Source organism: Parambassis ranga, chromosome 19 (assembly GCF_900634625.1).
Source record: "Parambassis ranga chromosome 19, fParRan2.1, whole genome shotgun sequence".
NCBI classification, from domain to species: Eukaryota; Metazoa; Chordata; class Actinopteri; family Ambassidae; genus Parambassis; species Parambassis ranga.
In genome coordinates, this window is record NC_041039.1 from 13,958,089 (window position 1) to 13,980,485 (window position 22,397).

At 40.6% G+C, this 22,397-nt stretch overlaps 3 protein-coding genes across 7 annotated transcripts; 2 read left to right on the forward strand and 1 right to left on the reverse strand.

Annotated features, from left to right (window-relative positions):
- The first annotated feature begins 19 nt into the window (after window positions 1–19).
- LOC114451822 (proprotein convertase subtilisin/kexin type 5) lies at window positions 20–10,149 on the forward strand. Of its 2 annotated transcripts, none has more exons than XM_028430732.1 (16): window positions 20–227; window positions 1,425–1,628; window positions 1,709–1,777; window positions 1,931–1,973; window positions 3,845–3,990; window positions 4,805–4,999; window positions 5,595–5,681; window positions 5,752–5,950; window positions 6,039–6,262; window positions 6,364–6,606; window positions 7,099–7,344; window positions 7,597–7,792; window positions 7,998–8,203; window positions 8,676–8,776; window positions 9,188–9,359; window positions 9,445–10,149. In XM_028430732.1, exons 1-16 carry the CDS (start codon window positions 47–49, stop codon window positions 9,825–9,827), a joined length of 2,895 nt encoding a protein of 964 aa, XP_028286533.1. In that variant the 5' UTR covers window positions 20–46; the 3' UTR covers window positions 9,828–10,149. The 2 variants fall into 2 exon arrangements, with proteins under 2 accessions (XP_028286533.1, XP_028286534.1); XM_028430733.1 differs by having other exon boundaries at window positions 1,934–1,973.
- Window positions 10,150–10,360: 211 nt separating this feature from the next.
- gcnt3 (glucosaminyl (N-acetyl) transferase 3, mucin type) lies at window positions 10,361–11,713 on the forward strand. Its single transcript, XM_028430471.1, has one exon. It carries the CDS (start codon window positions 10,448–10,450, stop codon window positions 11,711–11,713), a length of 1,266 nt encoding a protein of 421 aa, XP_028286272.1. The 5' UTR covers window positions 10,361–10,447.
- A 532-nt stretch (window positions 11,714–12,245) lies between these two features.
- bnip2 (BCL2 interacting protein 2) lies at window positions 12,246–20,724 on the reverse strand. 4 transcript variants are annotated; one of them, XM_028430896.1, is made up of 12 exons: window positions 19,716–20,724; window positions 17,835–17,930; window positions 17,670–17,737; window positions 17,343–17,519; window positions 15,778–15,960; window positions 15,551–15,653; window positions 15,341–15,472; window positions 15,168–15,254; window positions 14,979–15,077; window positions 14,546–14,581; window positions 14,092–14,119; window positions 12,246–12,977 (listed from the first exon to the last, which is right to left on the reverse strand). In XM_028430896.1, the coding sequence occupies exons 1-11, from the start codon at window positions 20,075–20,077 to the stop codon at window positions 14,107–14,109; spliced, it is 1,356 nt and encodes a 451-aa protein (XP_028286697.1). In that variant the 5' UTR covers window positions 20,078–20,724; the 3' UTR covers window positions 12,246–12,977; window positions 14,092–14,106. The 4 variants fall into 4 exon arrangements, with proteins under 4 accessions (XP_028286697.1, XP_028286695.1, XP_028286696.1 ...); XM_028430894.1 differs by lacking the exon at window positions 14,092–14,119; XM_028430895.1 differs by lacking the exons at window positions 14,092–14,119; window positions 14,546–14,581.
- Between the last annotated feature and the right edge of the window lie 1,673 nt (window positions 20,725–22,397).

Consider the following 22,397-nt stretch of genomic DNA (forward strand, 5'->3'; position numbering starts at 1 on the left):
TCCTTTCAGTGCTGTTCACTTTCAGTGAAAGTCCTGAGGTACAGCCATGAGGTCTCTCGCCGCGTTTCTCGTCGCCCTCGCTTTCTCGGTGGGATTTATTAGAAGCAAACCCTCGTCGTCCTGTCCGAGTGGGCAGTTTTTGCTGAAAAACCAGTGCGTCCTGTGTCATCCCACCTGCTCCGAGTGCCACGGACATGAGCTGTTTGACTGTACTACCTGTGGAGTTTGTAAGTATGATTTGCTCATTTTGGAAAAGTCCTATTTTTCTATAGCTCGTACAGTATGATTATGTTGGTCACAAAAATCACTGCATGAGACCTTCACATTATTGTGTCGCCAATGGCCAGACTGTATCTTCCTCTTCTTTCTTTTTGTCAATTGCGGCCCCACAGATGCCTAATTGAAACAAAGCCATGTCACAGACTCATTAATCCAGGTTACCAAAGCTGTGTGTGTGTGTTTGTGTTTTTTACAAGGCTTTTGTACTCAACGCCCAGCCCTGGTTCACCATTTACCCAGTCAGAGATTGACTTCATCACTTGTTGATTTTTCTGTCACAGGGCCACCTTTGAAATGAAGGTGTGACCATTTTTCTCTCCAGTTTTCACAGTGTAATCTGATCATGTCAGAATGGAGCTATTGTTAATCAAAGAGGGAAAAAAATATCCCCTCAGGCTAGAAGTAGACCTATTGCTGTTGCAGTTCACTGGGTTTGACCAGGAGGTCTCTGTTTCAGACACACACCTTCCTTTGACTACATTTTGCAATCAGGAATGTGTCTTGAAGAACAGTATTGTAAATATTGCTTCAGTCATGTCTCAGCTTTTTTTTGTCTGTGCGTGCTTTGGAAAGTGAAGGGGTAAGAAAAGCAGCAGCTTGCAGCACCTCTCCTCCCTGTCTCACACATCTTCTGTGCAGCGCTGAGCAGATGAGACAGTGCTGTAACGCTGATGCCTCAGGTGCCACAGCTCGGCTAGGCTAGTGGCAGGTGGCAGAGTATTAATCATTAGGGCCGACACGATACCCTGCGTGAACTCTCCTCTTGCCCTTGTTTATATTAGTTGGAGCATTACGGTGAGGAAGTGATCTGACACTGTAATCTGTCAGTATGGTGAGCTGCAATAAGCTTTACCATCCACCTGTTGCCAGTTCATTTAATATGCATTCGTAAAATGCATGACTCTTTGAATAATGACCAGCAATTTACTTTCTAAGCCACATGATACCGCCAGCCTTTCAGTCAGTGTTAGCGTATGCACTGAACTTTCACAGGTGGTGTCCTTTCATCTTTCGTGGTAACGGCCTTACATCTGCATTTATGATGAGAAGCTCGTGGATTTAGAAGATGGTTAATGACACCTTCAAAGAACAGAGCAGGCTTTATGTTAACAAGTCCTCTGTGTCCTCCTCCTCTTCCTCCTCAGATGAAGACGGACAGGAACGCTTCCTCTACCAAGGTCGCTGTCGAACGCACTGCCCCCGGGGATTCTATCCTGACAGGGGCCACTATGCCTGCCTGCCCTGCATAGCCAATTGTGAACTCTGCACAGATGGCTACATATGTGCCAAATGTCGGGAAAACTACAAACTCAAAAACGGTGTCTGCCAGGCAGCACTGTGTGACATCGGTAAAATGAAGAACAGAGTTTCTCAGCAGGCTGTGAGTTAGGAGGAGGCCATTTATTAACATAAGTCTGTGTTATTGCAGGACAGGTGCAGGACCCTGATACAAGAGAGTGCATTGACTGTCAGGTGGGCTGCAAAACATGTTCCACAGGTAAACATGCTTTTTCTGTATGATCAGCCCCCAACTGTTGTCTCACTGTAGTGTAATGAAGACCAGTGGTGTATATTAAAAGCCTGATGGTCATGGTGCACAATGCCTCCCCATATGAATTCTAATTAATCACCTTTTCTTCTTTGTACCCAGAAGACCCTGAGATCTGCAACAGCTGTTTTGGAGGTTACTTCCTGTGAGTTTGTTTTTCTTGCTTTAAATAAGCTCGCTTGTTTTCCTTACTTTGTCAAAAGTAATATCAGTTATCAGTTTATCACTGTAATGGTACAATAGACTGCTATTGGTGACTAATAAATGACAAATAGGTTTTGCTTTCAGCTCTATTTAGCTATTTATTTATTGTTGTCGTAGACATGCTGTAATGTAATTGTACACAATAGGCAGGTTTCAAATGAGGGACATTACATGTTAATATGCTGCCAAGAAATGATTAACCTCAAAATCACCTCATTTTCATTGCATTGCATTGTTTTTGTAGATAAAGACTTGGTTAAATCAATAAGGAGCATGAGTCACTCCGGTCGTCTCTGCAAGAAATTTCACCTGTATTTCTGTTTACAGCAGCTTATCAGTTGAAGCCAGTGTGCGACATAGGTTACAGAGCCAGAACAGACCTCTAATTGTGCACGTCTCTCCTGAGTTTAGGCCTCCTGGTATTGTGTGAGTCAGGTTACTTCCCATTCCAAGTCATACTCTGTTACCTGAGCTTTGGACTGAGCACAGTAGAGACTTAACAAAGTGTTTGTTGTTGTGTGTGAGGGATAAGAGAGTGAAAGGCGGTTGTATAGCACATGGCCATCATGAATTGCAGAGGAAGCCTCACTGTGATAGATGGTGATTTCCAGCCATAAAAAATTAAGTATTTTCAGTTGTGGCATGTATGGTTATGTGTTATTGTGCGTTATTGTATTTATTTTCTTTAAAAAAAACAAACAAAAGAAAAACAAAGAAATGCTATGGTTTAAATCATTAACTTTACCTAATATACAGCTGATTTTTACCTTTAAATTCACAAGATCTAAACTAAAGTTGCCTGGAAATACAGATACGCTCTTCTGGAATGGACAATCTAATATTTGCTCAGAGGGCTTCTTAAACATGCCACATTCTTAAAGTAGACTACTGTTTCCTGGCAAGACACGGGGTCTGCTCTGCACCAGCTGCTATTGTGAGCGAGTTGATGGATGCAGTGTGGCGCCTCCAGCTGTTCCTTCTCAAACAGCCGCTGCATCTTAGCACAAAACCCACGGCAACTCAGCAGGAAGTCCAGCTCGCGCTGTCATTGGTCAGGTTCTTACCATCAAGGAAGGTGGCAGCATAGGCAGCAGAGGACGTAGTATTTCATTAGTTGCTTATAGCAGATAATTAGAGTGAGTTCTCTTCTAATGAGTTATTGTTACTTTAATGTTTTACACCTGACATCTTTGCGACTCTGTTTTAGAATATTTTAGGTCAGCCATTTCATATTTAATAACGACGTTAGGTCCCAAAGGGTTGGTAGAGGATAGGTTAATGACAAAAATCACCCCATACCTCTGAGCCACAAATAAAACACCAATTAACTCTCTGCCTCAAGAAGAGAATAGAACTACAATGAGCTTGTAGAATGACCAGTGGTTTACCGCTCTTACTGTTGTTTTATTGAATGGCAGAGGAGTGCCTTTAAGTCCACAATACAGCTGCAGGTGTGCTGTGGGCCGACACAGTGTGTGCTAGGATTACCTCTTGCATGTGGTGGTTTTTTTTTTATTATTTTCCCCAGGTTTCTCTTCATCACAGCGTCTGAGTCATTCATGTGGACAGAGGCAATATCCATCTTCTTTCACTGCAAAGCTTTGAAAGTGCCTTTAAATCACAATAGTGTTGTCGAGAGCTTTCTTTGTTCGTCATTGTGTGCTTGTGAAACAAAGACAGCCTTCCTTTGTGACAGCCAGTTTATGCCACACAGACCAAGACTTGACCTAGAAAAATCTTTACTAATTGTTAGGGATTTAATTTTGTGAACAATATTCAAATACAGTTGTTCATTTGACCTTCTCCACACAGGTGGAGACACCAGTGTCACAGACATTGCCCCCAGAGCACCTATGAGGACCAGGATAGAGGTGTTTGCTTGTCCTGTCCAGCACCATGTGAAGACTGCAGGAGTAACACACACTGCCTTGCCTGCCACCCTGGTTACTTCCTCAATGGTATATTTTTGTATAAATTTAGTTTTTAAGCATAATAAAGGAGTCGTTTCGTCCTGCACTGATTTAATATAGTCACATATCTTTAGAGCGTTTGTGAGGAGTCATCAGTCATTCTTGCTAAAGACAAATGATGGCACTCTGAGTCCTCATTTGGATTGCAAATGATGTTCACGTCAGCAAATCTGTAACATAAGATATGCAAATGTAGGCCTATGTTTTATGCAAACAAGGAAATAAGGCTGTGATGTTGTTCTCTATCAGAGAAAAACAAAGCCTGCTAATAAACACCTTAAAATAACACAACAAAGCAACGTAGCAAAATTATACACAGGTGTATTTCTTATGGACATTTGGAACCAACATGCATAATCAGCCTCTACCTTCTCTATAATCACAAGGTCCAGTTTCAAAAGATCTAGGTCACTGTTTTGTGCCTGGGCAGTCAGATGGAATTTGAAGTGGGAGGGATCCTGGAAGGGCAGACAGAGGAGAAAGGTTTAGAAACTGCTGTGCTCGAAGAAATAAAAAAATTATTTCTTACCACCATTTAAATAAAGATGTCAGTTTACTTTCTATGATGATATGTGTCCTCCTGAACCTCATGTTCTAAAGATATTAACAGTGTTACCTATACTACTTATAGTTACACCAGCTGTACACATAATTTCTGCCATCGCTTCACTAAACTGTCTAAAAACTACAACATAAATAGATAACAGTGAAATAGATAACATATACTGTTGTCTATATGTGAAGTTTCATTGTCATAATAATAATAATGTTTCTTCCTCTCTGCACCGCTTTGCTGTGTCAGGAGGTGATTGTATCAAACAGTGTCCGCAGCAAACCTACAGTGACTCCAGTGGGTGGCGCTGTCAGCCATGCCACACCTCGTGCCAGACGTGCCACGGCCCTCGATCAACAGACTGCGACCTTTGTCTAGGTGGAAATCTTCCTCTACATGGACAGTGCCCACAGGTTAACTGTCCGCTGGGGCAGTATTATGACGGTAGGTGCTGCCTTTTTATTATTTACTGTAAAACGGCAAAACAAAGTAAGCAAGAGGCAGGATGATATATCAGCTCACAGTTGAGTCATAGTTTGTATGTAGCTGTTTGATTCCCTGATGGAAATAAATGGCTCTTCTCCTTGGGGAGCTGACAGCAGAGGTCAGTGCACTATCCCAGGAATTCTGAGGGTTTCAATATCCGCTCAAGGACACTTTAGCAAGGTGGCTGCTCGCTGCTGAGACTGAGGCTTGAACCCTGCTGAAGGACCTCTGTGTTGAAGGACAGCCTCCTACACACTGTGCTGCCATCTCACCTTTCATCCAAGAGCCATATAAATGGAGGCAAAGGCTCCTCTGCTTCAAGCATCTGACTCTCTTGCTGGTGTCCTTTTTAGAACAACACTTACACATCACTGCATGATACAGATACTCTGTATCATTGGGATATTATTTACATCCTTGTAGTATCCAAAAGGTTCCAATTTATCATCATCATCATCTGAGCCATTGAAGCAATAGGCTTATAACTGACTATGCTTCCCTCTAGTGGTGAGGTAGGGTCAAACGTACTGTTTGTTTGTTTTTTTTATTTCAGGGAAATCTAGTGGATGTCACTCATGTGATGCATCATGTAAGACTTGCTTTGGCCCACAGGCACTGGACTGTTCTTCTTGTTTCAAAGGTAAAATATACTGTTTCTGTTCTTTGCAATAAGAGTGCACAATTGTTATTGTGTGTGGTGCGTGTTGCAGGATATTTTCTGGACCAGGAGAGTTCCTGTGTAACGCAGTGTCCCTCCGGCACCTTTGCAAACTCTGCCACACAGCTGTGTGAGAACTGCTCACCGAACTGCGAAGCCTGTGAGGACTCCAGTGACAACTGCATCAGCTGTTCCAAAGGCTCCTATAAACTTTTTCTTCACCGGGGGAGGTGTTGGTCAAATTGTCCAGAGTAAGCGGGTGATGGATAAATACTTTTGTGTCTTCTTTATGTGTTCTGGTTTGATGTCTTATTAATTTTCTCCTTGGCATACTTTCAGAGGCTTCTTTGAGAATGCAGAGGGCATGTGCGAGGCTTGTGACAGCTCCTGTCTGACTTGTGATCAGATTAAAACCCAGTGTCTGTCCTGTGCTGATGGCCACTACTTGGAGAATGGTATGTGTAGACTCAACTGCTCCCTGCGGACATACCCAGCAGATGATGGCACCTGCAGACGCTGCCCTCCCCACTGTGACGTTTGCTCAGACGACAGGACGTGTTTCAGTGAGTTATTAGCTCAGAGTGGTGCTAAGCTTCTGATTATATATTTAACAATCAGTCAGACTTTGTACTACATCCTGAAATCGCATGGTTTGTGTTGACAGAATGCAATTTCCTCTACTTGATGCTGAATGGTGAGTGTCGTGCTAGTTGTCCCACGGGATATTACGAGGATATGGAGGAGGGGCGGTGTGGTCAGTGCCATCCTACCTGCAGCAGCTGTTCGGGCCCTCTGTCAGATGACTGTGAGACCTGCTCAGCTTTTAGCCCCAAACTCTATAAAGGCTCATGCTCCAAAGACTGCCCCACTGGTACTTACTATGAGACTACAGCTATGGAGTGTCAAGGTGAGGACAGGGCAGGATTGTTTCTGTGAATAAGGTAGAATGAATATACGTTCAATATACGTTCAATATATCATTCAAATAAATTTGAAACGAAGAAAGGAAAGAGAAAAAGAAAGAAAGAAAGGAAGAGAAATACCTTTTAAAACACAACTTACATGTGTTAACCCTAGAATACACATTGTGACTTCTCTGGTATCACTAACAAAATCAAAAGGTGTGGATACAATGTAATTTTATCCACAACAAATGAACTTGGTAAGGACATTTACATTGTAAACATTTGCAGCTGTGTAAATATTTGTGAATCATGCCAAAGTACTTGTATCTGCAGCACTTTGAATGCTGTGATCCTTTAGGCTGTTTTAGCCTAGTGGCAATGCAGATAACACAGCATTTACTTATACTGATATCCATGTAGCTTTTAAAGATTTTTTTAAGTGTAAAATTATATGACCATCTAATCTTGTTTGCCATTATTATAATTACGTGCAGAGTGCCACCAGACTTGTATGAGCTGCAGCGGCCCAGCCCCAAACCAGTGCACACAGTGTGAGAAAGGCCTCGTCTTGGACCCAAACACGTTGCTGTGTGGCGTAACGGGCGATACAGACTGCCCGCCCAGAACCTACCTGCACGACGACCAGTTCACCTGCATGGGTTGTCACCGTCACTGTTACTCTTGTGAGGGGCCAGGCAGCAATAATTGCCAGACCTGTGTCGTCCCCAAATACCTTCACAGTGAGCATTTTCTACTAACAGCACACACAATGGGATTCAGAATGTACATGATGATCTAATTATAAAATTTAAAAATATATTTATATCAAACTAAATTTTGTTCTGGGTTTCTATAAGTCACAGTTCCAACAGTTAATAACTGAACTGAAATAGTGTTTTAACAGTTGGGTAGATTGAAAGTAAACCCACATGTGCATGCCCATAAAAATGAAATAAAAATAATAATGAGTGTTTCTGTATGCTGTTTTACAGATAGCACCTGTGTCAATGAGTGTCCAGCTGGTACGTACGCCACAAGGCAGGAAGCAGATGGGAAGGAGCTGGGCTTTTGTTTGCCCTGTGACGAAGTCTGTTCCACCTGCACTGGTGCATCACCTAGAGATTGTCTTACCTGTTCATCAGGATACCTGCGTCTCCTTCAGCTCTGTGTCACCCATTGTCCCACCGGGTACAAAGCTCAAGTGTGCCATAGTGTTAAAAATGTTTGCTTTGTGTTTGACACACAGATCCTGGTGGAGCAGATTATTCCTGAGAAAGAAAGTGTATATTTGAACAGCTGGCAGACTATGAGGACATATTAGCATACATTTTATAGGTGTATTGCAGTGGAATGGTGACTCATTGGATCATGTTGATTGATTGCATTTTCTCAGATATTACAGAGAGGACACCCATTGTAAGAACTGTGACCACTCCTGTGAGCTCTGTACGGGACCCGGGCCTGAGTCCTGCAGGGTCTGTCCACCTCCTCTTCTGGAGCTGCAAGGCACCAAGCTGTGTGTTGAGCGATGCCCACACCGCTTCTATCAGGTCAACGACATCTGCAAACAGTGCCACACTAGTTGTCAGACCTGCACAGGTACAGACTAATTACTTTTAACTACATACTCTGCATGAGCATCAATCCTTTAGTTCTGTTTGTGCAGCTTTGATCACATTGATATTGTGAAGAAACACATAACAAAACATACCAGGACCAGATGGTGAAAAGGGGATAGTGTGAGTGTATATATGATTGTCAGAGCACAGCTTTCATGTAATAGTAAGATGATTTAACAAACCAAACAGTAAATTAATCAAAATGCTAAAGTTTCAAGTAATGAAAATAATAATGTGAAATGTTATATGAAAGGAACATTTTAACTTGTCAGATAATTTTATAAAAATTGGAGAGAAAAAAAAAAGGAAAAATATGACAATAGATAGATAATAGCAGACAACCTGTTGGGTGTCTGCTGGATATATCTTTGCAACATTGTGTCAACACTGGACTATCACTTTTCACTATTGTGCAACGTGTCAGATCATATTTTCTGTACACGGGTTTGCAGATGCATCGCCTCAGGGCTGCGTGACATGCGACTGGGGCAGCACACTGAAGGACAAAGTCTGCTATCCACGCTGTGAAGAGGGGCGATACTTTTCAGAAGAGGTGCGCTATAATTCATTGATCATGTTATAATATCAATAACTGCAGCAATGTCCTCAAAATGAATTTGTATAGTGAATAATAATTATTTGCAATAAATGATGTCAGACTGATGACATTTTGGCCAAAGGTCAAAGGTCACAATGGGTATAAATTAAGAAGTCATCGCTAATTAATAAAGGTTCACATGTTTGATAGCATAAAATGATTTTGAAACTTTTCATAGCTAAAATGTCAAGGGTCAGCTTTACTGTGACATTATTTTAAACTGTGCAACAGTCAAACTTTAACTTGGATCACAAGGTTAAACAAATAACAACTACTTCCTGAAACACATAAAAACAATGACTGACTGTTTCAGTCAACATGCATTCCTTATTATGCATAATAATTAGTAAAACTGTTGGATTGCAGGAACACTGTGAGCCTTGTGACAGCTCATGCAGGCACTGTACGGGCCCCAGACCTGACCAGTGTCTGACATGTCACCGTGACTTTGCTCTTCATGCTGTTGAAAACCGATGCGCCCGCTGCTGTCAGTCGGGAGGGAATCACACAAATTGCTGTGTCTGTGACAGCCGCTCAGGTAGAGATGCCAGCTCTTATTATTAGGAATATTAATCATTTTTTTGGATGCAACAGCCCACTAACAGCATCTCTGTTGTGTTTAGCACTGTGCGTGGAGGCCCCCCAACCCAAGTCAGGAGGCAGTCAGGATACAGACATGAACATGTCCTCCAGAGCTCTGAAACACACCTCTGCTGCCTTGCCTATTGCCTTGCTGCTGGCAGTGGGATTGGCTCTGGCTGTGTTTGCCTTGGTTAAGGCCCATGCAAGGAAGAGGCTTTGCTGGAACCAGAGCTACGAAAAACTGACCGGCAGCGCCAGCGTTAACATGCCGCATGGCGTGCCGGAGCCGGATAGCGGAGATGAGGTGGACGTGGTGTACACCACAAGAGGTGGATCGGTATATCGACGGTACAGCTTCATCCATGAGCAGGACACAGATGCAGACCAGGACGTGGATGAGAACACTTGTCTCAGTCATTCTTAAAATGCTCCAAACCAGAGCTTACAGAAATGTATTATAGATGTTTGGACTGAATTCAGTGTAGTCTAGCCTGTGTTTAGAAGAGAATGCTGTTGTATCTGTTTAGTTCAGGTGTATATTTTATTCCAAAAAGTGCCTGTATCTGTATAATGCACATTCTTAGAAAATGAGTGAGTAAAGACTGAGAAAAAAACACATATTTGTGTAAATGTATGTATATTCTTTTATATTAAGGTGGTATTTGTGAAGCAGTGGTGATGTATAATAGGTGAAATCTACATGATTTGTTATAAAATAGAAGCAAAATAAAATCTTTTCTAATTGATTCCCTTAGAATCTGCCTGTGTTATAATTTCAATATGTGCGGGTGTATCCTCTCACTGGTAAATACACTGGTATTTAATGTCAGCAATGATATTGTAACACTCACCAGGATGTGAAAAAAGTCAGATCCTCGAGGAACTACTCCTCCTACTACTCCTTGCTCCTTTAAAAAAATCCTCCACACCTATAATTACCACACCTCCTGAGGGAGAAATTTGGAGTGTGTTCCTTCATTAAATGAAACACTTCCTGCATCAGGTCAAACTGTAACAGGGCTGTGGTCACATCCAGTAAGGAAAATGGCTTTTGCAAGATACATGAATGGCCAAATGTCGTCGGGGACCCTCACCCTCATCCTTGTGGCTATGTTTTTTTGTGTCGCTTTTTGGGAAACTGGATCTAGGAGGAATTTGTCTGACGACCTCAAGATACCACAGCAGTTCTCCGTTGACCTGCCTGGCTGCTTGGCTATTATCAGTGGGGGCACAGTGAACAGAAGTGAGTTACAAATGCTTCTGGCATCCAGGACAAAGAAGAATCTTCTATCTGAGGACTTCTACCTTAATGCAACTAAGGACTGCTATGCTTACATTGAAAAAAGAGGATTTATTACAGAGACTCTCAGCGAGGAGGAGAATAATTTCCCCATTGCGTACACCATGGTGATCCATGAGAAGATTGAAATGTTTGAGCGACTTCTACGAGCTATTTATGCACCTCAGAATATCTACTGTGTCCATGTGGACCAGAAATCCACTGCAGATTTTCAGAAGGCTGTGGTGGCCATTGTTTCATGCCTTCCCAATGTGTTTATAGCCAGTAAATTAGAAAGTGTAATTTATGCCTCATGGTCTCGCGTACAGGCAGATTTGAACTGCATGAAAGATCTGCTAAACTCTCACATCAACTGGAAGTACCTGCTCAACACCTGTGGGACAGACTTCCCTATCAAAACAAACAGAGAAATAGTGAAGGTGCTGAAGGTCCTCAATGGGAGGAACAGCATGGAGTCAGAAGCCACCAATGACTACAAGAAACTCCGGTGGCAGTACCATTACAATGTCACTGACACAGTCATTAAGACAAATGAGAAGAAAAGTCCCCCACCCATCAGCAGCCCCATGTTCTCAGGAAATGCCTATTTTGTGGTCACAAGAGCTTTTGTGAAGCACGTCCTGGAGAACAGTGTGGTTCAGAAGTTTCTGGCGTGGGAGGAGGACACATACAGCCCTGATGAGCACTTGTGGGCCACGCTGCAGAGGATGCCCTCTGTCCCCGGATCAGCGCCTGCCAACAGCAAGTACGACATGTCAGACATGCAAGGGCTTGCACGTGTGGTGAAGTGGAGCTATTTAGCAGGAGATGTGGAAAAGGGGGCCCCATACTATCCGTGCACTGGAGAGTACAGGAGGGCGGTTTGTGTGTATGGAGCAGGAGACCTCCAGTGGCTCCTGATGCAACACCACCTGTTTGCAAATAAGTTTGATCCTAAGATTGATGATGTAGCCATAAGGTGTATGGAGTCCATTCTGCGTTTTAAAGCTTTGGGCCATGAGATACTGTAATCTCAGCAATATTAAGCCAGTTTGCAAAGCTTATATGAGAGTACTTGGGATAGGTACATTTTATGTTATTCAAGAGGTTGAAGTGTGGCAGCTTGAATTGTAAATGTAGTTTATCAAACTTGCTAATGAAATACTCTGCACTGCAACAGCATTTCAGTCTGTTGATGCTGTGGATTGTAGGTAGGTTCTTAAATTTGAGCCATTTATTTTTTCAAAATGTTTATATTTTGTCATATAGATAGATAGAATCCATTTGTTTAGGATTTAAAATCTGTATTAGTAGTGCCATCTAGTGGAGTCTAACTAGAATGGACGTACAAAATAGTTGTGTATAACCCTAGCTGAGATAATGTAGTTCTATGCATTATTTTTTGGCTATGTAGCCTGTGACTACATCCAGTATTCCAAAATTGCCATAACACCTGCAGAAGTTAATAAAAAAACATAAATACAATTTAATTGCAGGATTAGTCATTTATCCGGGCACCACTGCATGACTGACATTAGATGTTTTGAAACAATGAAAACAACATATGGATCCATGGCTTTACTTATTGAAGAGTAATAAGGCCTACATTTTGTTTCAGATTTCTGCTTTCAACAATGTCTACCCTCCACAAGTCAGAGGGTACATTCAAGGGAGGGGCAAAAATAAAACTTTGTTTTCCCCAGGCAGGATATCAAACTGAGAACATCAGCAGTGAACAGTGAAAAAAAGGTGCCGTCTCATCAAACTTGTATGAAATGTCACTCGGGTCAGAGACCTAAAATGCAGTTTAAAATCAGACCATAAAAATATATTAATTTATCTCCTTTGACACCTTTTGAATATAAATATACATATATATATTTAAATGTAATAAAGCAGAACATGCATCAACCACTTGTAACAGAGTGCCTTAAATAATGTGTAGATACAACAGTAACTAGGAGACCGCACTAAACAAAGTTTGACATGATATAACAGGAGTAAATAAAACAGATTAAAAATATTTCAGACAGCATGTGGACAAAATGATGAAGATCAAGCTGCTTGACGCAAAATACAGCAAAAAGTTCCATGACCATAACCAGACGCATAGTTTCAAAAAGGCACTTTCCTGATACAAGTCTCCAGTCACATTGCCCAGAAACATAAACATAAGAGTGGCTGTAGTTCTAAACATTCTTCATCACTCTCCTCCACATCTTGCAGTGCGAACAGGGTCACTCTGGAACAGCAGCAGCTGCAATCTCCATTTTGCCATGCATGTCCTGGTCGATTCTGCAGATAAATTCAGCAGTAATCAAACATCTGTGTGACCAGGATGGCACACCATCTAATATAGCATGTCACTACCAGGTTACTGCACTGCAACACATTTATATATAATCAAAGCCAGACAAGTAGCACAAACACAAAGGGTGGCAATACTTATGTCAACAGAATTTGTGAAAATTTGTGAACTTTCCAAACACAAATAATTAAACTGTGACTATACATACTGATTTATACAAGCTCTTGGAATAGCTGGTCAATACAGAAATCAAAAGCAGCTTAGCACAGCAAGATTCCTTTTGAAACTTGTGAGATAAATGCACTCATTCCTGCTTTTAAACATACCGGTAGTTAAAAGGGCTAAATACTATTATCTGCTTTCTCTACCAGCACAGCTCAAATAGCAATAGATGTAATAGTAATAGGCATACTACAGCATAGTATGACAAGCATTTGTGCTGACAATGCACATCTGTGTTTTGAAAATATGCCTTTTAGATGGGTATGTAGTCTGCATTGGCATCTCTACAATATATCGGTACCTGCATACATGTTTTCTGGTGTGTGCCAGCATAATAAAGCATTGTTAAAAACTGTTTGACAGTCTCATGTCATTGTTTGTTGTGCAAAGCACGCTGTAACTCATCACAGCTAATCAACTGGTGCAAGCTCTAACAAAGACTCATAATGTAACACATGCATATCAAGCCTCTGTTATGTTAGCAACTTACCTAACCAGCTACAGATTGTGAGTATGTACACAGACCTTACAATGACATGATTATACTTTTCTAATGTTTTAAAATCTCACAACATATCTACAGGATTAACTTCAGCAAATGATCTCAATCCTTGTCAACAGGCACAATATTTCAGTGTGCAAGACTAAGGCTGACAAAGGTCTGTGGCAATTACCAAAACAACAGCAGGAGGGAGTGGGTATGTGTGGTGAGTCATGCAAAGAGCTGTGAGGAACAAGCTGGGTGTTCAGCAAGAGCCAGTTACTGAGGAGAACCATGTGAGGACATGGTTACAGTGCAACCACACACCACAGTGACTAAGACAAACTACTTCTTCATAGTTCCACCCCATTCAGTTCAAGAGACATGAGCAAACTTACCAAACACCAACCACATCAAACTCTAAACCTGGTTTTTACAAACACACATGTGAGTGAATATGACTTGAAGAACTTTTACAGAAAAAAAGCAATGTATTTTAGATATATGAAGAAAAAGTACTACAGTATTTGGTTTGACATTACTATAAAGCAAATTTAACATGGAATTGTGATGACTGTCTCAGCATTGGCTCAAAAAAGTAATTTATTGGGTTAAGCAATCACCAAGCCACCTACTTTAGTAAATCAAACAGCTATGTAGTATGTTTATTGAGAACACTGGGGAGGAACGTTGTTTATTTTGGCTGGGAGATAAGAGGATGTCATCTAACTACAAAAATGCAGGGCAGAAATAGGTGTCTTGGTGTGTTTCTGAAGGCCAACTGATCAATTTATTGTTAGTTCAAAGCAATGCAAAAGCGGAGACTGACCCTGGGTGAAAGTGCATATATACCTTTTATGGCTTTTCCTATTTTTTTCGTCATCAAACCTTAAAAAGGGGGGCAGGAAAAGGGGGTTAAGAAAAGGAAGATACACAGCCAACAGCGACAGAACGAAATATTGTTTCTGCCACGAGTTGAACCACACCAAGGAAGAAGACATAAGCAATTTTACAGCTGTGCCTGGCAGCTATGCCCATTAGTTAGGGTTCACAGTCAGACTGCTGTTCCATAAACTGTGGTCTAATCAATGATAGTGACCCCTGGGATATACTATGTATAATAGTTCCAAATAGGCGGTATCAACTTTCCATCATTACCTTCTAAGCTTAAGAAAAAAAGTTTAGAAGTTAAATATTAAAGAAAAATCTGATCTGAGGGCTTAAACCAAAAATCTGTCTTACATGCTGTTTAAAAGTAAAAGTGCCTAATGCATAATATACTTACTGTTTAATACAATCTGGTATGGACACATACTCCATTGGAACCAGTTCAGCAAGGTCTGTCAAGCTGTACACATACTTGATTTTCTGACTAAATTTGGAGCTGTAAAGTAGAAAAAGGTAGAGAAGGTTACACTTATCTTTATGCATTTAATTTTATGTTAATAACAGTGACTTTAAACATCACAGTTACCTTATGAAAGGTTTTGTGAGTGCCAGCAGAGTGCGAATAAACCAAGAGGGGTGCACAATTATCAAAGACTTCAAGTTCTTCCGTAACCTGTGCAGAAAAAGTGAAAAGGAATGTAGAAATTTTAATGCACATGTGCCATATCATGGTGCTGTTATGTGATCACTCACACTCACCTCCTATCAATCTGCTGATAACACTTTCTGAGCCAGCCGATGCTTGGCATCTTTTTCCGAGAAGTTGCCCCATTTAAATAAACAATCATATAGTTCTCAGCAACCAAAAGCTCCAGTGTGCCAATGACATACCTGCAACAGTAATATCCCATTAGCGATAAATCTAATCTGTGTGCTCAGAGGATCGGTGGAATTGAAAGAAACACTCACTTGAATAAATTGTCCATGATGTATCTGTAATTTGGTTGATTGCTTTCAGGCATAAAGCACACAGCAAACACAATTATGGCATTCAAACCATCTCCATAGTATCCTGCAGTCAAAAATTCAAGAATCAATGTTGCCAAACACATAAATAAAGCATGGTTAGAGGGTAAAAAATATAATTGCTACATTTCAGTAGGGGTGTGTGTCAACATAATATAATGCCAACTGACCTCCGTGGCTGATAACTTTCTTGTAAGGTTCAATGGCCTTCATGTCTACTCTGTGCTCCTGGTCTCCGATACGAAACACCCTCCAGCGTCGACCCTCCTCCCTCTCATCCATGGCTGAATACTCCTGAACTGACTCCACACCTTTCTGTAGTAGATCTGTAGTTTTTGGCTTAGGAAGGTCATCTAAAGAAAAAGAGACACTTTAAACCAGGTTGAATATTGTAACACTGGAACATGGTTAGAATCAGAATCATTCCATCAGAAATGTCATTTAAGTGTTTAAATCAGTCTGTTATTTTAACTTTTTAATCACATGCACTCAACATTTGTATCTTAATAGCATGCTTTCACTTGGAATTAACATCAACAATCAGATCTTTAATTGAGTGTCTCCCTTTCACTTTTTTTTTACAATAGCCAGAAACACAGCAAAACACTGTTGTACTATTTCTGAGAGACTTCTATGCAACCTTTTTATAGACAGCTGCATAATGTGTAGAATGTCTCATTCTGTATAATGAATTAGCAAGCAAATTACTCAAATGATCGTGTATACTGAGCATGCAACAAACACAATCAAACATAACTCAGAACAGAACAGCAAAATCACACCAACACACTGTAATGAGGATCGGTCTGTGAGCAGCCCGTTTACATATGCAGTTTAAGACTCTAGTTTCCTTTACTTTTTTCATTAATAAAATGATCAACAACATTAACAATAATCACATAACATACCACTAAGTAGAATGCTAAAATGCCAAATGCAACAAAATTATACCATAATGTACAGTATTGCTTCCTTCAATATGTATATTAATTAGACTAGAACAAAGCCTTTGCATACTGAAGGATAACATAATTTTATAGAGCTATTTATTGTGGTCTGTAATCTTGTAAAATATGAAACATTGAGTGACTAATAATCCAACAACACCAATGGCTGACATCTGATAACTGCAGTGATACAGTGCCTATTAATTCCAGTCTTAAGTGACAAGCTGCTATTGTTTGCCCAAACAAAAAAATGACACAATCAAAATCATGAAGTGACAGCAAAAGGGAATAAAAAGTGAAAACACATGATTTGTTTGAAATAAATTTGTGATCGGGACAATAGGGGTTGATTGTTTAATGGTTTGCATTTTAAAAAATACAAGAAGGCTGTCTAAGAGACCTTACCACAGGGAAGACAGAAACCTGTTGCTGGCCTGCAGCCTGTTTCCAGGCAGAGAACGGAAACAATTCTTCCGAGAGAAAAAAAGAGGAAGGCAGCAGTGTGGAAACACAAAAACAACAGGCATATTTTAACTACACATCAGGCAGTAACCTGCCCAAGCAAACTTGTATAATTAAGAAAGAAAATGCCAGTGCAACCAGGAACCAGCTTCTTTCCAACAGGCTGGCCTCTTGAGAAAACATTTTTTCATAAACATGGACATGACCCAGGTCTTTCCACCTCCCCTACTTTAAGGTTTAAATCCTCTGACAGCTAAATTGGAAAAAGGGGGTTGTAAGACACAGAGTACTGAAGCGACGATGTATTTTTAAATTCAAACCCTTACCTTCCCATTCAAACTCATTGCTGTTGTCAGAGGGTGTGTCTATGTCATCGAGGTCCAGCTCTGTGCTTTCATCCAGCTCATCAGAGAGAAGGGAACCTTCACTGCGGTCAAGTGTAAGACTAATCTCTGGAGCAGCAAGTTTTTTCTTAGCCTTCTTGCCATGGTTCACTGCATAGCCTAGGATAGGATGCCAGTGATAATGTTAACACGCATCAGGTCATTTATGTGGTGTGTTCCTAAAAATATACTATTCCTACTAAGCTGCTGAAACAGCTAATGATGATAAATGTTTCCCCATTATACAGTCGTTTTCTATTCTTCTATTACCGGGGTCTTGCTCTTCTAAGGTTCCTGCAAAAAGCTCATCTTCAAGTTCCTCTTCCTCTGGGAGGGGCCTAGTTTTCAAACAGAAGGTAATCTGACTTTCAGCATGTCTATAGTTAATGTGACTTTCAAAACACCAGCATGTGATACATCTGATTAATGCAGTACCGTGGAAAGTCCTCATCCTGCCACTCTTCTTTCAGTTCGACCCCTTCCATTCTTAGGCGAGCCTCTGTTGTGGCGACTGACTCTTGACGCTCTAGGCTGGAAAAGAAAACACAAAAAGGTTACACAATCATTTTTGGTTAATAGCTCTAACTGCTAAAAGGTCCTCTTGTTCTACAGCGGTATTAAGATCAGGAGCGGGGCCAGCAGAGATTAACATTTAATTGTTTATCTTTCAACAGTGACTTGTACAACAATCATCAAAGGATTATGGGGGAAATGTTGAAGTTAAAGTCAAAGGAAATTTGTGTTCTTTGTTTAATACCTTGGCAACATAAAGCCTTCATAAAGTTAGTCGATGATCGATGATATGTATGCTTAACTGCACAAAGGATGTGGTGAAAATCCTATTTTTTGGTTATATAAACTATTCTTCCTTTACTTTATAAAGGGGTAAAAAATAAATGATTCTTCACTTCTTTAATATATCATTTATATATGCCACTGATGTGTAAGATACATCCCTCCAGTAGAACCACAGCAGCCTCTACTGATAGTTTCAAATAACATTCACCAGTTTGTAGATCAACATTTTATATCTCAGCTTTAACATATATGAAGTGGTGCTTTTCAGAACAATTCTTTTGTAAACAGACTGATTTCTTATCTAAAAGTGTAACATGAACTGTTGTATGAAACAGTGTGTCCTATGTTACCAGGATATGTATGATACCTGTTGCACCAGTTACTGGACAGATGCTGAGTGTCACATGCATCATTCCACGATACACAGCAGTCCCATGTTTGAGAATCTTATCAAGCGTTTCAGCTTGCAACTGGCCACATAATCAGATCAATGGCTTCTTGAAAAGCTTACAAGCTTGTGTTAGGGGCTTAGCTTATACACCATAAGCTTGCTGACCCTGGTATATGCATCGTTGCTGTACAGAGCTCCCTTTGATGCACTAATCATACGCACGACTGTAATTTGCCAGACAAAAACATTGTGGGCATTTAGCGCTCAGCGTTTCACAACGTATCAGTTCAGCCGTCTACTTAAACATACTGCTAATCCCAACATTACATTTAAAATCCAGCGCCTACAGGAATGCAGGCGCCTGAAAGGACAAATGATACATAACAATAATTATGTCATTCTGGTATAGCTAAATAAAGATGGAGATCTGACTGGATGATTTGACTTTAATGATACTTCCTCTCTAACACTTTCATCAGACTACTGCAAGTATTGTGTGATAAGGGGGTGGTGTATCAATTGATACATTCATCATTTACTTCCTTTATAAGAGTAGAATGCAATATGATTAGAACTGCTGCAGGAAGTTTAGTTCCCCAAAAACATCTGACATGTCAGAAACAAAGTGGCCTATTAGAGAGTTAGTAAAACTCTCTTCAAATCTAAATGTATACTTATGTCATTAAAACTGCTGGTTGTTGCATTTAAGTGTGTTTACACAGGTATTCATAGATAACATATCAGCCTAGTGTGGTCTGCTATGTCTTTTCTGATCAGGCTACAGATGACAGACAGACCAGATAAAGGGTTTTCACAGAATATGTTCTCTTTTATTAATTTCAGATTTTAGGTCAAGGTGTAACTCAATAGCTGTATACTTTCTTAGGCAAGCCTAGCTATAATCTGATATGGAGTCACTAGAAAAAGGTGAGAAGTTTAAGCCAACAATGCTTACAAGCAATGATGCCTGTCAACTTGTCAACTAAAAGGATAGACAATAAACTAAAGGATTGACAGAGCAGTGATCTGCCTCAGGGGCTGAAATCTTGAGACATGAAACCAGATCCCTGCAAATAACACCAAGAAGCCAGCAAGTAGGCCAAACATCAAATTGTATAAATACAGACCTTCCAATGGGTCCAGATGGCGAGCGTGGCTGGGGGAGGCTCACGGGGGTAGAGCTTCTTCCTCCCGATTGTTCCTGCGCATTGTCTGGAGTTGTCCTTTCCTGTGGCGTACCTCTTGTTTTGGTTTGACTGTCTTGAAATGCCTCTTCGCCATTTTCAATCGTGGAAGCTGTGCTACTTTGCAATTCGTTTAAATCCTCGTCATCACCTTCTCCCGACACTCCGGAAGAAGACGGGCTAGAAGTTTGTCTGATTCCCAAATCCTCATGAGTCCTCCTGGGTGTGACAAAATCTGGGTTGCTATTGTTCACATTCATATCACTTATTAGCACCGCTTCGCCCTCAATCACATCCGATGCCATAAGTGTCTCCTGTCGCCCTGGTGCTGGACAGTGAAAGAGTCCACCCGAGAAATATCCTGTTTTCCTAAAACAGTCAGACAGCTAAATCGGACTTACACAACTTCTTTCAAAAGTTTGACGCTAGCAGGCTAGCCCACGTCAGGGAGACCAGCTAGCCGTGCTTGCTAAAAGCTAACTGTCCCAACTAACCGCATATCTCACTGACCAAAAAGTGTCAAATGTCACACTGGGTGCACAGATAGTCACCTTTTCTAAATGCGTCACAGTGTGAACCCGGGAGTCCAAAAGTGAGCTAGCGCTGCATGAGCAGAGGTGCGCAGTGATCCTACTTATCAGTTTCCTTCCTTCCTCCAAGTCAGAATGCTCTCCTGCGGACGTAACAAATGTTAGTCACGTTAGCTTTTAGGCTACGGTTAGCTAAGGTAGCCAGTAGCCACAGCAAATCACATGCCGGGTGTAACTTGAAGATAAATCCAGTTGTCAACTACGACACGACGTTAGCAAAGTTGTTCTATGGAACCATGATAAATACAAAGTCACTGTCCGCTTATTAAACTGGAGTTTTCCCAAGTCAATCACAGCTACGTAACAGCAGAAAGTTGTTGTTTGCTAACAACGTTAGCAAGCGGTGCCGAGACATCTGTGGAGTTGCCAGTTGTGTTTCCCAAGGTTTGTATGCAACCCCTCTAAACCTGTTCTTTTTAACATAGAGTACTTGAAAATCTGACCAGGTTCAAACAAGTTGTTATTTTTTAATTCACTGCTTAATCGTTTAAATATTTTCCACTGCTCCAACGTATGTTAGGACATGTGATTGTTTAATCAAAACCATCACGTATTTTTAGTGTTTCATGGGTTAAAACATTAAAAAAAGTTTATAAATCGAGTATAGGACTGTCTGAAGATAATTTAAAATACGTCATATGACTGGAGAGATTGCTTTTGTAAATGACATGAACAGAAGACTAATCTTTTGACCACCATACGGGAAATAAGCGAACCTGGCAACCCGGACCATGCTGCTTCTTCCGTAAACTGTACGGTCTATGGGCGCTCCTTAAGGTTTCACTGCCCTCTGCTGATAATGGAAAATAACATGTTTAAAGTAGACTTCGCTGTCAGAGCATTGAAGCAATCAGTTCGCTTCTCAGTGTATTTCCATACATTTAACCATTTCAGACTGTGAAGGAATATTGCAACATTTATTTATTTTGTCTGGACTAACTGTTTTAGTAGTTTGTTTCCTAATAGCCTCCGTGTCATTTGACCAATGACCTACCCAAGCGGAATAGAATTACTGCAAGGGAAATAAGACACACTTTCTCTAATTGGACTTAAGGCTTTCTTCTATATTATAATATTAGCCTATTTTTTTGTTTCAGTAACTTTCATAATGTGATCAAGTGACTCCCAGCGTAAGCCAATTTTACTGCAATATCACTGTAACATTTCTGTGTGTGTGTTTCCTTTCATTGGCCCTGATAAACACCATTTGCTGATGACACACTTTGTTAAGTGCCAAAATAATTATAGAACTCCGCAGTAGTCTACTTGATACATAGTTCAAGAGTCAGACCAGGGCTAGAAATGCCAGAATTTCAGTATATTTAGTGCAGTCCTATACCTCAGCTGGAGCACTTCTGTATCTCCTTCAGGGATAGACTCTATAAGATACACTACATCAAAGAATATCAAATTCAGCAGTTTGTTATAAATAATATAATTTGAATCTAATTGTGAGACCGTGATGCCTGTAGTTACCAACCTTTGCCACTAGATGGAAGCAGACGCTTACTTAAACACAAGTCTGGGGTGAAACTTATGTTGATAAAATCTGACATACAACCTGCAGATAGCAAATTGGAGAAAAGTCTGGCATGTAGTGATTGAAAACTTGGCGAGCGCAGCTATAACTATAAATTCCGGTTAATGTTCTTAATTTGATGTAAATTTAAGCAAAGCAATTCTGCTGTATTTTCTTTGTATTGCAAGAAATATTCCTGTCCTTGTTTTGGCAGTTGTAATCTCCTTATAGTTGCAATATTGTGGTGGTAATTAGGCATTTTTTTAAAGTTTTGAGCATATCAATCAACTCCAACAAATTTGCCATAATGTCTTTTCAGCATATTGGAATATTATTTCCAGACACCATAGTGAAAAAGCAGATAAAAGACAGTTATATTGATGCAGCCTTGTTAATGCTTCTTTGTGTGTGCAGCGGATCATTCGGTGTAATTTCTAATTAACACATTGCTATTTACTCTGCTGGATCATTAGGCCTCATCACAAAAGGATAATCCAGGCAAATTGAGAGTTTATG

Coding starts and splice junctions, on each gene's coding strand:
- LOC114451822 (XM_028430732.1), top strand. CDS start 47: ATGAGGTCTCTCGCCGCGTTTCTCGTCGCCCTCGCTTTCTCGGTGGGA. Junction 1,974..3,844: donor TGTTTTGGAGGTTACTTCCT/GTGAGTTTGTTT, acceptor TTCTCCACACAG/GTGGAGACACCAGTGTCACA. Junction 6,263..6,363: donor AGACGACAGGACGTGTTTCA/GTGAGTTATTAG, acceptor TTGTGTTGACAG/AATGCAATTTCCTCTACTTG.
- gcnt3 (XM_028430471.1), top strand. CDS start 10,448: ATGGCTTTTGCAAGATACATGAATGGCCAAATGTCGTCGGGGACCCTC.
- bnip2 (XM_028430893.1), bottom strand. CDS start 20,077: ATGGCATCGGATGTGATTGAGGGCGAAGCGGTGCTAATAAGTGATATG. Junction 17,738..17,834: donor CAGGATGAGGACTTTCCACG/GTACTGCATTAA, acceptor TTTGAAAACTAG/GCCCCTCCCAGAGGAAGAGG. Junction 17,520..17,669: donor CTTAGAAGAGCAAGACCCCG/GTAATAGAAGAA, acceptor ATCCTATCCTAG/GCTATGCAGTGAACCATGGC.